Source organism: Triticum aestivum, chromosome 1D (genome assembly GCF_018294505.1).
Source record: "Triticum aestivum cultivar Chinese Spring chromosome 1D, IWGSC CS RefSeq v2.1, whole genome shotgun sequence".
In the NCBI taxonomy this organism is placed as follows: Eukaryota; Viridiplantae; Streptophyta; class Magnoliopsida; order Poales; family Poaceae; genus Triticum; species Triticum aestivum.
In genome coordinates, this window is record NC_057796.1 from 9,842,639 (window position 1) to 9,859,398 (window position 16,760).

General features: G+C 41.8%; 1 protein-coding gene across 1 annotated transcript; it reads left to right on the forward strand.

Moving 5' to 3' along the window:
• The first annotated feature begins 1,276 nt into the window (after positions 1 to 1,276).
• LOC123162650 (glycosyltransferase BC10-like) lies at positions 1,277 to 3,694 on the forward strand. The gene is made up of 2 exons (XM_044580435.1): positions 1,277 to 1,735; positions 3,042 to 3,694. The coding sequence occupies exons 1-2, from the start codon at positions 1,283 to 1,285 to the stop codon at positions 3,672 to 3,674; spliced, it is 1,086 nt and encodes a 361-aa protein (XP_044436370.1). The 5' UTR covers positions 1,277 to 1,282; the 3' UTR covers positions 3,675 to 3,694.
• Positions 3,695 to 16,760: the final 13,066 nt, after the last annotated feature.

Here is a 16,760-nt window from a genome sequence, read left to right on the forward strand (position 1 = left end):
TACTATCCAGACCCTTAAGATAAAAATAATGCCTGGTTGACTTGTTCATTCAGGCTTAGCTTGTCCCATTACATGCAAATCTAGGATGGGCCGTTACAGGCCGTAGATGTAGACACGTTATCACTCCGTCTTTGTATCCACCAACGGATTTGTATTATGCAACATATTGTAGTCACTAGTTAGGTGTACACCTTGGAGATATCCTGAAATGCATCTAGAAGGAACAAACATATATAGTCCAAGTTTATGCTTATAGTATATTTTTGCAAAGAGACTGCATAAAACTTTGATGCTCTATCCGCAAAAAAGAAAAAAAAGACTTTGATGCTCTAAAACTTCGATGCGTACATCCACTCAATGTTCAAACAACAGTCCCCGCAAAAAAAAAAGGTTCAAACAACAGAACTGCAACTTTAGAGATTATTCATCTCTCCACATCTAAACATATAATATTTCATCACGAGTTGGTTGTGTCGCCTCCCCATCTCTCTCTTTCTCTCAATCTAACACGCGCGTGCGCGCGCGCACACACTCACACACACCTGCGCAGACGCACACAACAAAAAATGTCATCTCCACTGTACATGATATACTATACCCAAAAGAAGTGCATATGATGATTAATGACTGGTCGCTCTATGCAGATAAGGCTTCTCACGATAAACGCTTATCAATGAATGAAAGAAAATCCACAGGCGCGATGCTTGGGCGGGTGAGTATGATATGTGCATTCAAACAAGCGGCAATGCCCTGTTGGCCATGGGTGCACTTTTTGCTAGGTGTTGCTTCGATTTTGGCTCATATTTCTTATATACTCCACTTGTAAGTCGTCGATCCATAGCAAAGATGCCATTTCACAATGCCACCAGAAAGAAGACCAAAATGGTTGCTGGATTTCAGGGCGTTCAATGTCTGCTAAGCATACATTCTCCATATTAAGTGCCCCCTACGTACCCTCCGTTGATTCAAGCCTACGCATGAACAAGACTATGTAGTAGCACGTCAATATATATGCATATGCATGCATCGATCAACACAAAGTCAGTGACGTGCAAGTGAAAAAGTAGAAGCAGTGATCAGGGTCAACCCTTGCCAAGCTAATTAAGTAGCTAGCTCAAGCCAAGCTGCATGCTACTGTATTTACTTAACTCGTTAGTTATAGTTCATCACCAATCAACTAGAGATCGAAACCATGGGGAAGCCGCAGCCGAGATCGGCCATGGTGAAACCGTGGGGCATCCTCTCCCGGTTCCTCCTCTTCTCTGTAGCTTTCATGCTCGGCATGGCGTCCACCTTCCTCCTCCAGTCACTACTCCCCACCACCGGTACCGTGATCTGGCTTGCCTCCGCTGACCTTTCTGCGGCACCTACTTCTGCACCTCCGGGGCTGGCCCTTGGGCCGCCTCCCCCGCAGCAGCTTGGGGACGGCGATAACAAACACAGTGGCAGCGGTGGTGGAGACGAAAGCGGGGGCATGGTGATGCTGCACAACATGACGGACGACCAGCTGCTGCTGCGGGCGTCCATGGCTCTGAGGATCAGCTCGCTGGTGCTCCCCGCGCCTAAGGTGGCGTTCATGTTCCTCGTGCGTGGTGAGCTGCCACTGGCGCCGCTGTGGGAGAGGTTCTTCCATGGGCACACTGCACTGTTCTCGGTGTACGTGCACCCTGACCCGACATACCTCAGCTCACCAGAGAAGGGGTCGGTCTTCTACGGCCGCCGTGTGCCCAGCAAGGTGAGCTATCTGCCTATGTACACCCATCGCCTAGCTACACTATCTGCAAGGTGAGCTACAGAGCCCTCGGTAAGCTTGCGAGCTAGGAGCTTTTTTTAATTTTGTCCGTCCCTAAGTGAAACCCTTATCTATACCTTCCAATACGTCATTGAAATCTTTCTACGAAATAACTATATTACATGGAAGTTTCCCTTTTTCGTTTCTCTCAAGAGTGAAAGCGTATAGACTTCAAAACTTTCCACATCAACAAAACTATAGATGTGCAATCTGTTATTAAAAAACTTTCAGATTTTTGTGTGCACCATTAATACTTTAAATAATACTAGCTTAATAAAAAATATTTTTATTTACTTTTCACACATTATAACTCTAACATTTTGTTGACCCAAGAAGTTTAAAGTCCATGTTTCATTTGGGAACTCAGCAAAGTTGCCGATTCCAGTAGTGATGGGATGTACTACGTACGTACGCATAGGTTCAATCGCATCTTTTATGCGGCCTTTTTATTAACTGGTACTTTAATGCCGCTTATATTTCTGGTTTACTGATACTTTAATTTGTAAGTAAACAGGATGATGCTCCCGGTTTTTTGTTACGAAAAGGCAAAGACCATATACTTTAAATAGCACAAACCCTTATAAAAACACTCTTACAGAAAATGAAAAATACATCCAAATCCTTGGGGGTGCCGATGTCTTTTTCCTCCTGCATCCAACAACGGCGTGCGAGGAGCAAAGCTTGTTGCCGCTCTAGGCCTCGTCTCAGCGGAGCAAACTTGTTTAAACCCAGGAGTTTGTAGAAGAAGCGGCCGAGAAGTCCTCGATGTGGACCGGAACACGCAGGTGGCCATGATCTACGTAGCAATCACCACGGAGAAGAAACGACTAAGAGGGCATGTAGAGGATGATCTCAGTTGGATCAATTCAAACACTTTAGTGTTTTGAAAGTGGACTTTCTAAACCCTGGTTTAGGTGCATACCCTACCGATTTTGTCCAGCTTTGAATCAAGATCGTTAATAACTCACATTTTTTCGTGCAGCATAAACATATAAAATGAGATTTTTCTCGGATTGGCTATATCATTTTATGTATATATGTTGCACAAAAAATATTGTTTTCGTATATTTTAGGTGGAATGAACTGTTGATCTGCAAATGTTCAATTTATGCATTGTATTTATTTGGACAAATAAAAAAGACAACATTGTTTTAGATAGCAGTGCAGGTGCACCCATCTAAAATGACGCATTTTCAAAATCTATATGGATACAAAAGGATGCAGTTTAATTGCTGATTGTTATCTACAGGAAGCTCGTTGGGGGAAGTCTAGCATAGTCGAGGCCGAGCGTCGTCTCCTCGCAAGTGCTCTCCTCGATGCCATGAACCAACACTTCGTCCTACTCTCTGAGACATGTGTCCCTCTCTACAACTTCACCACGGTCTACTCCTACCTCACGCAATCCGCCGGTGCTACCTCCTTCGTCGACCTCTTCGACACGCAGCGTTCTCGTGGCCGCTATAGACCTGCCATGACGCCCACCGTCACGCTCGCTAATTGGCGCAAGGGCTCCCAGTGGTTCGCGACCGACCGGGGTCTCGCGCTTGAGGTCATCGGCGACGTGACCTACTTCCCGGTTTTCCAACGCCACTGCAATGGCCCCTGCATCATGGACGAGCACTACCTGCCGACATTTATCGCCGCCTCAAAGTGGCATGGGAATGCAAACCGTACACTCACGTTTACCCAGTGGACAAGGGGGCCTCATCCTGATAGCTACAATGACGTAAGTGTCGACCTGCTTCAGGGGATGAGGAACCATGGGAACTGTAGCGACGGTGGCGGGACCACATCGCTTTGCTATCTCTTTGCAAGGAAGTTCCCATCGGGCGCGTTGCCGGAGCTACTCAGGCTGGCGCCCAGAGTCATGCGGTTTGGGTGAGAGCAAGTAATGAAAATATAGACTCCCAAATTTAGTATCACTCTGTGATTTTTTTTGTTGGTGAATCAGCGTGTGATTCATTGTACAAGTAGATGATAAAATTGTATAACAGAAACTCCAAAGATGCGAGCGTACTTTTAAATCTGTTGAAGCATGTGGCTCTATGCCAAGTAGATCCGAGGTCCAAGACATAGTCTATGGAATAAACATGAAGACTCCGAAGATTTCATCTGTTCTCCTTGAAAAAAGGAAATAAAGATACACCGTCTGTTCCAAAATATAAAGTGCATTAGTTTTCATGCTAGTCAATATTATGTATTTTGATCAAGATTATAGATAAAATATTGATATCTACAATACAAAATAAATAAAAATAGAAAAATACTTATTTTATCAAAACGTGCATGTTGACTTTCCAAAATATGTGTGTGTGTTTGGGGGGGGGGGGGGGGGGGTATGGTGAAATCAACCCCTCTATTACGGATGGATTGCAAGTAGAAGGGTAGGTTCTTGCTCCTGCACAATTTCTTTTTCTATTTGGTTACACACCCAATATTAAAAGATAGACTAGATGGAAGTATGGTGTCGCTCTCGTTCGGACTTTGCCACAAAAATATGGAGTTATATCGCAAAATTGATATTACGAGTGCAGCGATTCGGTGCCCAGGTGCAGAGGAACCTGCACCTGAACAGTAATTTCATTTAAATAGCCAGAAATATTTTAAAAATCTCAAGAATTTTAGCATCTAAGATGCTCGAATGCGTGATGTACGTGAAACAATTCGTGGCATCTGGACATTCGAGGAGGTTGTGGCACAAAAAAACTTGGCTGTGAAAGAAAATTTGCAAAAGTACACTGTTGGGGCTTAATTTTTTCTTTTCTTCCTAGAGATCCAATGTCAAAACATGATGCAAATTTACATGCTCCTGGCGCATCTTTGATTTGAAAACGATCCAATTTTTTAGTTTTTAAGTTTTTTTTTGAATTTACTATTCATCAGATGTAGATGAGCCTGGACAGAGACATGAATTACTGCATCACATTTTGTACTAAACTAAAATAGCATCACGGTGTTTCGACAATACCGCATGACCCACCGTGTGGTGGTAGAAAATGTCAAGCATATTACAGCTCACGTTAAGATGGCTAAAGAAAAACTGGAAGCAATGGTTTTCTTCCCTGTAGACAAAAGCACACATGCTGAAAACCCCTTAGTGCGGCCCCAGATCATCACTAGCCATCACGGCTTCCAATTAAGACACACCTATGCCATCCCATAGTAAACATTTTGCCAAAATGTTGGCCTCTCATACACATATATATCCCTGAAAAATAAAACATGCATCGACCAACTCGATGACCGGTACCAACGTGTCACACATATATGCATTTCCACACAAAAAATACCATATGTTCCACTTCACACAAGGGTACTCACAAGGAAGAGACCAGCCGAGTTAATCAACATCGTTCTCGATTGAGGGTGAGACATGTGTGTGAAAAGAGAGATATTAATGAGATCTCTCTCAAGAGGATTTGGTGGGAGGGAAACATAATTAACCATTAATGAAAGTGTGAGAGTTAATTTATTCCATGGGATAAAGGTAGAGGGACAAAGAGTAGCTATAGGTAGTTAAGTACGTGGTGAGAGCTTAATTAATAAATTAGCAATCTAGAACTTGATAGGGCTAGATTTAAAGGAGAGATTTATTTGGAGAGAAGCTAGAGGAAGTGGGTGGAGAGGTAGAGGGAGGAAGAAGGAGTGAGAGGGCGAAACAAGCAAGTGAGGTTGGTCACATGTCAACGGTAGTTGTCCATATCATACTCCCTCCATCCGAAAATACTTGTCGGAGGAATGGATACAAATGGATGTATCATACAAGTATTTCCAGACGGAGGGAGTATATATTAGTGGCGTGTAGGGAAACATCATGCCGCCAATAAGCAAATGACTAGTAGTGTGCCGCCTAAACAAATGCCAATAGTAAGAGAGTCCCATGTCACATATACCAATTGTGTGACGAACAAAGATGCCACAATGCTAGTATGTACTTACAAAATTACAAGTACTGGATGGGTTCGAGATGGGCCAGACGCTGCAACTGAAAGAGCCCCACATGCTTTGCCAATAATAGATTAGTAGAGGCGGACCACTACCGCCACGGTGCTAGTACTTACACCATTAGTATTGTGCAGTGCAAGGTATGTACACGTTACTTTATGGATAGAGTGCTTCACGTATGTGCCCTACTAGCTGCGTGTAAATATAAAGCACGCCCGCTAGTGTGAAATAGCGGCGTTCATGATATTTGCGGACGTCGCTTGTATTTTGCCAAGTTACCGACGGCGTGCATCATATTTGCGCACACCGCTGGTAGATTGCCAAATTACCACTACTTGAAAACGGCCCATTTATTCCGGTTTCAGAGGCCCTTTAGCCCCGGTTCTGAAATCGGGACTAAAGGGTCGGGACTAAAAACCAAAACCTTTAGTCCTCGTTCACTTACGAACCAGGATAGAAGGGGCTTCACGTGGCTGTTGCAGGGCGCCCAGTCAAGAGGACCTTTAGTCCCATTTGGTAGCACCAACCGAGACCAAAAGGCGGCCACGCGTCAGCAGCTGGAAGTAGCTGGGTTTTTTTTTTAAGGGGGAGAGGGGGTTAGGGGGTTTGAAGAGTTAATTTAGGGGTTTCATATTGTGTTAGCTAGCTAATTAATAGAGAGAAGTGACCTCTGTTTCTCCGTGCTTGGTCGTCGCTAGCTACTATACATATAGAGAGAACTCGACACGCTAGCTAGTAAGCAAATGAAGGAACCATTAATTACACAAGATCGTCATGAACATATACAGAGAGAAGTGAACTCTCTTTTTCCGAGAAATTGGTCGAACAACAAGTTTTCGTATATCGATCCGATGCTACTACATATATACAATATAACATGTCTTACAATCCCTAACAGCTAAATCAATTTCCACATGGTATTCCCCCTTCTCATTTATGACGTGGTCAAGAAAGAATCCCACCAATTCCTCTTGAATTGCTCAAATGCGATCATGTGGTAGGAGTTCATCCCGCATCTGCCACATCTAATTTAATGAAGGGGGTCAATACATATATATGAATGAAACTCAACACAAATGATGGTAATAAAATAAAATTGTGAATATTATTGTTTACGTACTTCATATTGTTTTGCAGAGTAGCCCCGCTGAGAGGTCGCGTTGTTTATGAACTCGCAAACGTAGTATCCACATAAATTATTCCTGCCTTCCTGCCACAATACCTTTACGAGAAATAGAGTTTAATCAAACTGATAATCAAGCATGATAAATGGTATTGATGAAACTAGAATAAATGGGAGATGTGCGGAACTAGCTAGTACTACTTACTTTCGGGGTGTGTAAATCGCAGCTCCTCGGCAGTCCCGGAAATATTTCGGTGAACTCTTTCCAAATCCTGTCAGACAAAGAAAATAATTACTTGATATCAGGAAATGAACAAAGTTGCCGATATGGTGCGATAATGATCGATTGAACTTACTTCTGGAGCATTGCAGTCATGTCCGCATAGTCCTGGGGATCTTTTCGTCTCGAGTCTAAGACATTTACTACTCCCTGGTCAAGCTTAATCTCAAATTGTACGAAACCTGGTCAAGTTGCCAGAATGAATCAAAGAGCTCAAGAATCTAATGAAGTTGAAGTTGCGGAGCTCCAGAATGTCGGAGCACGATACTGCCATTCCAGCAGGGGACGTTTCCCAAGCCTGGTGGTGCTGGAGATGAGCAAGGGACTCAAAAAAAGGCTCAGGTCCGTTAAGTTTGAACAAGGAACAACACCGAAGCTTGTGGTGCGGCTACATACGTGCGCAGGGATGCCCTTTCAGGCCTGCCATCTCTCGCAAGCTTAAAGGAAGTTGTGCTAAAAGGTAGCTACCTTGGCTCTCGATTATTGGCATACCTGAGGGCTGAGCTTGCCGAGCATCCAAATCGACCCGTGGTGAAGAGGGTCTGATGGAGCTTCTGGGTCAATCACACCCGGCCCATCAATCCAAGCCAAGCTAGGACTACTGTCGTATTTTCATTTCTGTGCAGTACCTACGAGCAGTTTTTCTTTCTTCTTTTCTTATTGGAAGAACATTTATGAGAAGTTAATCGTTGATATTTCCATTGGTGCTGGTCAATGATTCGTTCGAGTCACATATCACCTGTAATTATGTATACATTGTGAGGTCGGCCGGTGTCCTGATAATCGTTTCCAGCCTGTTTGTTATACGACTTGTTTATTGTTCATGTGGGAATGGCAGCCTACTGGCTACATCTTTTCTGCCGATCTATAGGCATCAGACGCGATGACAGTCAACTCTGGAATTTGGTGTAATGTTTTCTTCTCGTACGTTGTTTACTGCCAAGTAATGTGTGGGTTCAGTGAAGGATTCAGGGTTCGCAACAGTGACAGCTCTGGCTGCTGAAACCGAAACAGAATTTTCAGCAACACTATAACACAGTGCAGGTACTCAATTTACACCGGGACTGCAGTTACATGGTACTCAGGTGCTGTAATTCTCCAGCTCTCATGATAATGGCACCCAGAAGAAACTACAGTGGTTTTCTCAAGGAGTAGCCATGCATGCTTCCAACCATCTCAAAATGTTGCCACTTTCTATCTCCCCATCACCATCAAAACCTCTAGGTTTCTATCAACAACAGGGAAGGTGGGCGGAAGTCCTTCGTCAAGGTTGCATCATCTTTTCTCCAAACAACTTTTTAAATGGTATCAAAATTTGGCTGAATACTATGAAGGATAATCAGGTAACAGTACTATGTCCTGAGTGTGTACAGCTACTTGTTTCATCCACCTATCTATATATGTAGTGGAGCCTGAGGTGATACACCACATGATCCAAACCTGGCTATCCAATCTGACAGTGCCAAAAGACAACAAAAATCACAGGACTTGTCGCTAAATCTGTCTGCAGAGATGACACTGCCGTCACCATATCGCCCACATCCTGTGAGCCAGGAAGTTTTTGCTGGTAGGAGCTAGGATCCTACCTCGTTTAGGGCGTAGGTTGTACGGGAAGGGGGAGGGTTGACCACTGGTAGAGAATAGGCCTTTAGTCCCGGTTCGCAAAGGCCATTAATCCCGGCAGTGCAACCGGGATTAAATATGCGCGACTAAAGGCCCTCCCCTTTAGTCGCGCCTCTTACGAACCGCGACTAAAGGCCCGTCCACGTGGGCGCCAGGAGTCCGTCGGGGCGGAGGACATTTAGTCCCGGTTCTCGTGGCTAACCGGGACTAAAGGCCTCCTCCGCAGGTTTAGGGTTTTAGCCCCCCTAAACCTGGTTTTTTTGCGAATTTTTTTATTTTTTTTAATTTTCAAATTTCTGAATTATTTTAACCTCTAATCTCTAATCACCACCCCTCATCACTGCTCAATTTATCCTCTAATCTCTAATCACCCCTCATCATTCCAAATCATCTAACTTTCCGGACGGTCACCCATCCTCTGACTACTCCAGCCTGAGCACGCTTAACTTCCGGGTTCTATTCTTCCTCGTTTCCACGTCTGCACTTGTTGTTTTCCTGATAATAGTAGGATGTCAATTCTATTAACCCTCAGGAATTTAGCTTGAGCATGAAGTGACACATTTCACTGTTTGAGTTTGAAACTATTGTTAAAAAACAATAATTATTTAGTAACACTAGTATTTCTGGAATAATTAGTTTGACCATTGTTTGACCACTGTTTGACCAGATTTGACCAAAATTTAAAAAAAACTAAAATAATTATTTAGTAACACTAATATTCTAGAATAATTAGTTTGACCATTGTTTGACCACAGTTTGAAATTTTTTGAATTTTTTTGCCTCTCCAGATCTTAAAAGCCTCGTATCTTTTTAAGAAATTCCAGAGAGATTTTGCAAATAAAGTCGAAATTCATATTTGTTAATTTTCCCAACAACTAGACCACATATCACATGAGAAACTTATTTTTTTTTAACATTTCCATCATTTTCTTTTGGTTTTTCTAAAACTGAAAAGGCGGTCCACGGGGGGGGGGGGGGGGGTACTAATGCCTCAAATCCCATCAGTACCGGTTGGTGGCACCAACCGAGACTAAAGGACTAACCTTTAGTCCCGGTTGGTCTGGCCAACCGCGACTAAAGGCCTTCGGGCCAGCCGGAGGACCTTTAGTCCCGGTTGGCCTGGTTGGCCAGGCCAACCGGGACTAAAGCCCCTCCCGTCCGCCAGCTGTCGACCGAGCGCGTTGGGCCCAGATAGTTGGTCGCGGGTCTCCTCCCGAACCGCGACTAAAGAACCCTTTTGTCGCGGTTCGATTATTTTGGGGACTAATGGGGGTGTATGGAAGCCTCTTTTTCTACTAGTGGACAGAGATGCGATCGCTACTCCGGTGGCGGGGCGCCGTGGCGCAATGAAGAAGAGGCGGCGGCGGCGCAAGAGGCGGCTAGGGTTAGGTCTCCCGGCTCCCTTCGGGAAGCCGAGCAAACAATGATTGCTTCTTGCTTGATTAGATTGATATATACATCTCCTCTCCTTATATAGAGAGGTTTACTTGACTCCTAAGCAAACGATCCTAATAACGATAAGATAATTTGGCTAAGCCCCTAATAATGATAAGATAACTTGGGCCACAACCCACTGGGCTAAGCCCCTAATATGCCGGTCATAACACTTCTCCCCGCCTGCACAAACAGCTCGTCCTCGAGTTGTAAGGTAGAGAAGCGCTTGCTGAACTCCTCGAGGTGATCAACCAGCGTCAAACACCTTCGCGATAGCTGGGGCGGCCAGGTCAGCGGCTGATGTATACTACGCAACCTTCTTCTTGTAGACGTTGTTGGGCCTCTAAGTGCAGAGGTTTGTAGAAAAGTAGCAAATTTCCCTCAAGTGGATGACCTAAGGTTTATCAATCCGTGGGAGGTGTACGATGAAAATGGTCTCTCTCAAACAACCCTGCAACCAAATAACAAAGAGTCTCTTGTGTCCCTAACACACCCAATACAATGGTAAATTGTATAGGTGCACTAGTTCGGCGAAGAGATGGCGATACAAGTGTAATATGGATGGTAGATATAGGTTTTTGTAATCTGAAAAATATAAAAACAACAAGGTAGCAAGCGATAAAAATGAGCGTAAATGGTAAGCGGAGAACAAACAAAGAGATTATTGTAGGGTACGAAACCACTTCAAAGTTATCCTTTCTGATCGATCTATTCAATAGTCTGTAGTAAAATAACACGAAGCTATTCTTTCCGTTAGATCTATCATAGAGTCCGTACTAGAATAACACCTTAAGATACAAATCAACCAAAACTCTAATGTCACCTAGATAATCCAATTTCACCTCAAGTATCCGTAGGTATGATTATACGATATGCATCACACAATCTCAGATTCATCTATTCAACCAACACAAAGAACTTCAAAGAGTGCCCCAAAGTTTCTACTGGAGAGTCAAGAAGAAAACGTGTGCCAACCCCTATACATAAGTTCACAAGGTCACTGAACCCGCAAGTTGATCACCAAAACATACATCAAGTAGATCACGTGAATATCCCATTGTCACCACATATAAGCACATGCAAGACAAACATCAAGTGTTCTCAAATCCTTAAAGACTCTATCCGATAAGATAACTTCAAAGGGAAAACTCAATCCATTACAAGAGAGTAGAGGGGGAGAAACATCATAAGATCCAACTATAATAGCAAAGCTCGCGATACATCAAGATCGTGCCGAATCAAGAACACGAGAGAGAGAGAGAGAGAGAGAGAGAGAGAGAGAGAGAGATCAAACACATAGCTACTGGTACATACCCTCAGCCCCGAGGGTGAACTATTCGCTCCTCGTCATGGAGAGCGCCGGGATGATGAAGATGGCCACCGGAGAGGGATTCCCCCCTCCGGCAGGGTGTCGGAACGGGTCTAGATTGGTTTTCGGTGGCTACGGAGGCTTGTGGTGGCGGAACCCCCGATCTAGGTTATGTTCTGGAAGTTTGGGTATATATAAGAGGTGTTGGCGTCGGGAATAAGTCAGGGGGGTCTCCAAGGCGGCCACGAGGTAGGGGGCGTGCCCAGGAGGGTAGGGCGCGCCCCCCACCCTCGTGGGTGCCTCGGGATTCTTCTGGTCCATCTTCGATGCTCCGTGGGCTTCTTCTGGTCCAAAAATAATCTCCATGAAATTTCAGGTCAATTGGACTTCGTTTGCTTTTGCTTTTTTGCGATAATCAAAAACAAGGAAAAAACAGAAACTGGCACTGGGCTCTGGGTTAATAGGTTAGTCCCAAAAATCATATAAAATAGCATATAAATGCATATAAAACATCCTAGATGGATAATATAATAGCATGGAACAATAAAAAATTATATATATGTTGGAGACGTATCAAGCATCCCCAAGCTTAATTCCTGCTCGTCCTCGAGTAGGTAAATGATAAAAACAGAATTTTTGATGTGGAATGCTACCTAACATATTTATCAATGTAATATTCTTTTTTGTGGGAAGAATATACAGATCCATAAGATTCAAGACAAAAGTTTAATATTGACATAAAAACAATAATACTTCAAGCATACTAACAAAGCAATTATGTCTTCTCAAAATAACATGGCCAAAGAAAGTTCATCCCTACAAAATCATATAGTTTGGCTATGCTCCATCTTCGTCACACAAAATTTCCAAATCATGCACAACCTCGGTTTCAGCCAAGCAATTGTTTCATACTTTAGCCTTTTCAAACTTTTTCAACTTTCACGCAATACATGAGCGCGAGCCATGGACATAACACTATTGGTGGAATAGAATAGAATGATGAGGGTAGTGTGGAGAAGTCAAAAAGGGAGAAAGTCTCACATTGACGCGGCTAATCAACGGGCTATGGAGACAAGAAGGCAAATTACCATGGTGTTTAGGACTCTCAAAATAATATAAGTGAAGCATGAGAGATCAATATTTTCTATAAAATAAAACGACCACCGTGCTCTAAAAAGATATAAGCGAAGCACTAGAGCAAAATTATCTAGCTCAAGAGATATAAGTGAAGCACATAGAGTATTCTATTAAATTCCGATTCATGTGTGTCTCCAAAAGGTGTATACAGCAAGGATGATCGTGGTAAACTAAAAAGCAAAGACTCAAATCATACAAGACGCTCCAAGCAAAACACATATCATGTGGTGAATAAAAATATAGCCTCAAGTAAAGTTACCGATAGACGAAGACGAAAGAGGGGATGCCTTCCGGGGCATCCCCAAGCTTAGGCTTTTGCCACTCCTTATTCCATAATCCATCAAATCTTTACCCAAAACTTGAAAACTTCACAACACAAAACTCAACAGAAAATCTCATGAGCCCCGTTAGCGAAATAAAACAAACCACCACTTTAAGGTACTGTAATGAACTCATTATTTATTTATATTGGTGTTAGTCCTACTGTATTTCAACATCTCTATGGTTCATACCCCCCGATACTAGCCATAGATTCATCAAAATAAGTAAACAACACACGAAAAACAGAATCTGTCAAAAACAGAACAATTTGTAGTAATCTGTATCAAACGCATACTTCTATAACTCCAAACATTCTGAGAAATTAGAAAGTCCTAAGCAATTTGTTTATTAATCTTCTGCAAAAATAATCAACTGAAAAGCACGTTCCTGTAATTTATGAAAACTAATTTCGTGCGCGCAAAAGTTTCTGTTTTCGGCAAGATCAAATTAACTATCACCGTAGGTTATCCTAAAGGTATTACTTGGCACAAACACTAACTAACACAAAACCACATCTAACCATAGGCTAGATGAATTATTTATTACTAAACAGGAAAAAAGCAAGGAATAAAAATAAAATTGGGTTGCCTCCCAACAAGCGCTATTGTTTAACGCCCCTAGCTAGGCATAAAAACGAGAATAGATCTAGGTATTATCATCTTTGGTATGTAATCCATAAGTGGCTCTCATAATAGATTCATAAGGTAATTTAATTTTCTTCCTAGGAAAGTGTTCCATGCCTTTCCTTAATGGAAATTGGAATCTAATATTCCCTTCCTTCATATCAATAATTGCACCAATCGTTCTAAGGAAAGGTCTACCAAAAATAATAGGACATGTAGGATTGCAATCTATATCAAGAACAATGAAATCTACGGGCACATAATTCCTATTTGCAATAATAAGAACATCATTAATCCTTCCCATAGGTTTCTTAATGGTGGAATTCGCAAGGTGCAAATTTAGAGAACAATCATCAAATTCACGGAAACCTAACACATCACACAAAGTTTTTGGAATCGTGGAAACACTAGCACCCAAATCACACAAAGCATAGCATTCATGATCTTCAATCTTAATTTTAATAGTAGGTTCCCATTCATCATATAGTTTTCTAGGGATAGAAACTTCTAATTCAAGTTTTTATTCATAAGATTGCATTAAAGCATCAGCGATATGTTTAGTAAAAGCTTTATTTTGACTATAAGCATGAGGAGAATTTAGCACGGATTGCAACAAGGAAATACAATCTATCAAAGAGCAATTTTCATAATTAAATTCATTGAAATCCAAAATAGTGGGTTCCTTGCTATCTAATGTTTTGACCTCTTCAATCCCACTTTTACCAATTTTTGCATCAAGATCTAAAAACTCCGAATCATTGGGACGCCTTTTAACTAAAGTTGACTCATCTCCAGTCCCATCATTATCAAGATTCATATTGGAAAACAAAGATTTAATAGGAGACACATCAATAACTTTTAGATCCTCATCATCATTATCATGAAAACTAGAAGAACACGCTTTCACAAAGCAATCTTTCTTAGCACGCATCCTAGCGGTTCTTTCTTTGCACTCATCAATGAAAATTCTCATGGCTTTGAGAGACTCATTGATATCATGCTTAGGTGGAGTAGATCTAAGTTTCAAAGAATCAACATCAAGAGAAATTCTATCCACGTTCCTAGCCAATTCATCAACCTTAAACAATTTTTCTTCAAGCAAAGCATTGAAATTCTTTTGCGAAATCATAAATTCTTTAACACTAGTCTCAAAATTAGAGGGAATCTTATTAAAATTTCCATAAGAGTTGTTGTAGGAATTTCCATAATTATTTGAGGAATTACTAGGGAACGGCCTAGAATTGAAGTTTCCTCTATACGCATTGTTGCCAAAATTGTTCCTACCAACGAAATTCACATCCGTAGATTCATTATTATTCTTAATCAAAGTGGACAAAGGCATATCATTAGGATCAGAAGAAATACTCTTATTAGCTAACAATTTCATAAGTTCATCCATCTTTCCACTCAAAACATTAATCCCTTCAATTGCTAGTAGATCTTTCGGTGTGCCATTGAGAATAATTAACCATAATATTGTCTAGGAGTTTAGTAGCTTCTCCTAAAGTGATTCCATAAAAGTGCCTCCCGCGGCTGAATCTAAAAGATTTCTAGAAGCCAAATTCAATCCAGCATAATTTTTTTGTATAATCATCCATACATTCAAACCATGTGTAGGGCAATTACGTATCATTAATTTCATCCTCTCCCAAGCTTGTGCAACATCCTCATGATCAAGTTGCTTAAAATTCATAATATCGTTTCTAAGAGAGATGATCTTAGCCGGAGGAAAATACTTAGAGATAAAAGCATCTTTGCACTTATTCCATGAAGCAATACTATTTTTAGGCAAAGAAGAGAATCAAGTTTTAGCATGATCTCTAAGCGAAAACGGAGATAGCTTCAATTTAAAAATATTATTATCCACGTCTTTCTTCTTTTGCATATCACACAAATCAACAAAGTTGTTTAGATGGGTAGTGGCATCTTCACTAGGAAAGCCAGAAAATTGATCTTTCGTGACAAGATTCAACAAAGCAGCATTAATTTCACAAGATTCAGCATCGGTCATAGGAGCAATCAGAGTGCTAAGAAAATCATTGTTGTTGGTATTGGAAAAATCACACAATTTAGTATTATCTTGAGCCATCGTGACAAACAATCCAACACACAAGCAAACAAGAAGTGAGCAAAAAGAAGCGAACGGAAAAAGGGCGAATAACACAGCAAGGGTGAAGTGGGGGAGAGGAAAACGAGAGGCAAATGGAAAATAATGTAATGCGAGGGATAAGAGTTTGTGATGGGTACTTGGTATGTCTTGACTTGTGCGTAAATCTCCCCGGCAACGGCGCCAGAAATGAGCTTGATGTCTACTACGCAACCTTCTTCTTGTAGACGTTGTTGGGCCTCCAAGTGTAGAGGTTTGTAGGACAGTAGCAAATCTCCCTCAAGTGGATGACCTAAGGTTTGTCAATCCGTGGGACGTGTATGATGAAGATGGTCCCTCTCAAACAACCCTGCAACCAAATAACAAAGAGTCTCTTGTGTCCCCAACACACCCAATACAATGGTAAATTGTATAGGTGCACTAGTTCGGCGAAGAGATGGTGATACAAGTGCAATATGGATGGTAGAAATAGGTTTTTGTAATCTGAAAATATAAAAATAGCAACGTAGCAAGCGATAGAAGTGAGCATAAAAGGTATTGCAATGCTAGGAAACAAGGCCTAGGGTTCATACTTTCACTAGTGCAAGTTCTCTCAACAATAATAACATAACTGGATCATATAACTATCCCTCAACATGCAACAAAGAGTCACTCCAAAGTCACTAATAGAGGAGAACAAACAAAGAGATTATTGTAGGGTACGAAACCACCTGAAAGTTCTCCTTTCTGATCGATCTATTCAAGAGTCCGTAGTAAAATAATACGAAGCTATTCTTTCCGTTCGATCTATCATAGAGTTCGTACTAGAATAACACCTTAAGATACAAATCAACCAAAACCCTAATGTCACCTACATACTCCAATGTGACCTCAAGTATCTGTGGGTATGATTATACGATATGCATCACACAATCTCAGATTCATCTATTCAACCAACACAAAGAACTTCAAAGAGTGCCCCAAAGTTTCTACTGGAGAGTCAAGAAGAAAACGTGTGCCAACCCTATGCATAAGTTCACAAGGTCACTGAACTCGCAAGTGGATCACCAAAACATACATCAAGTAG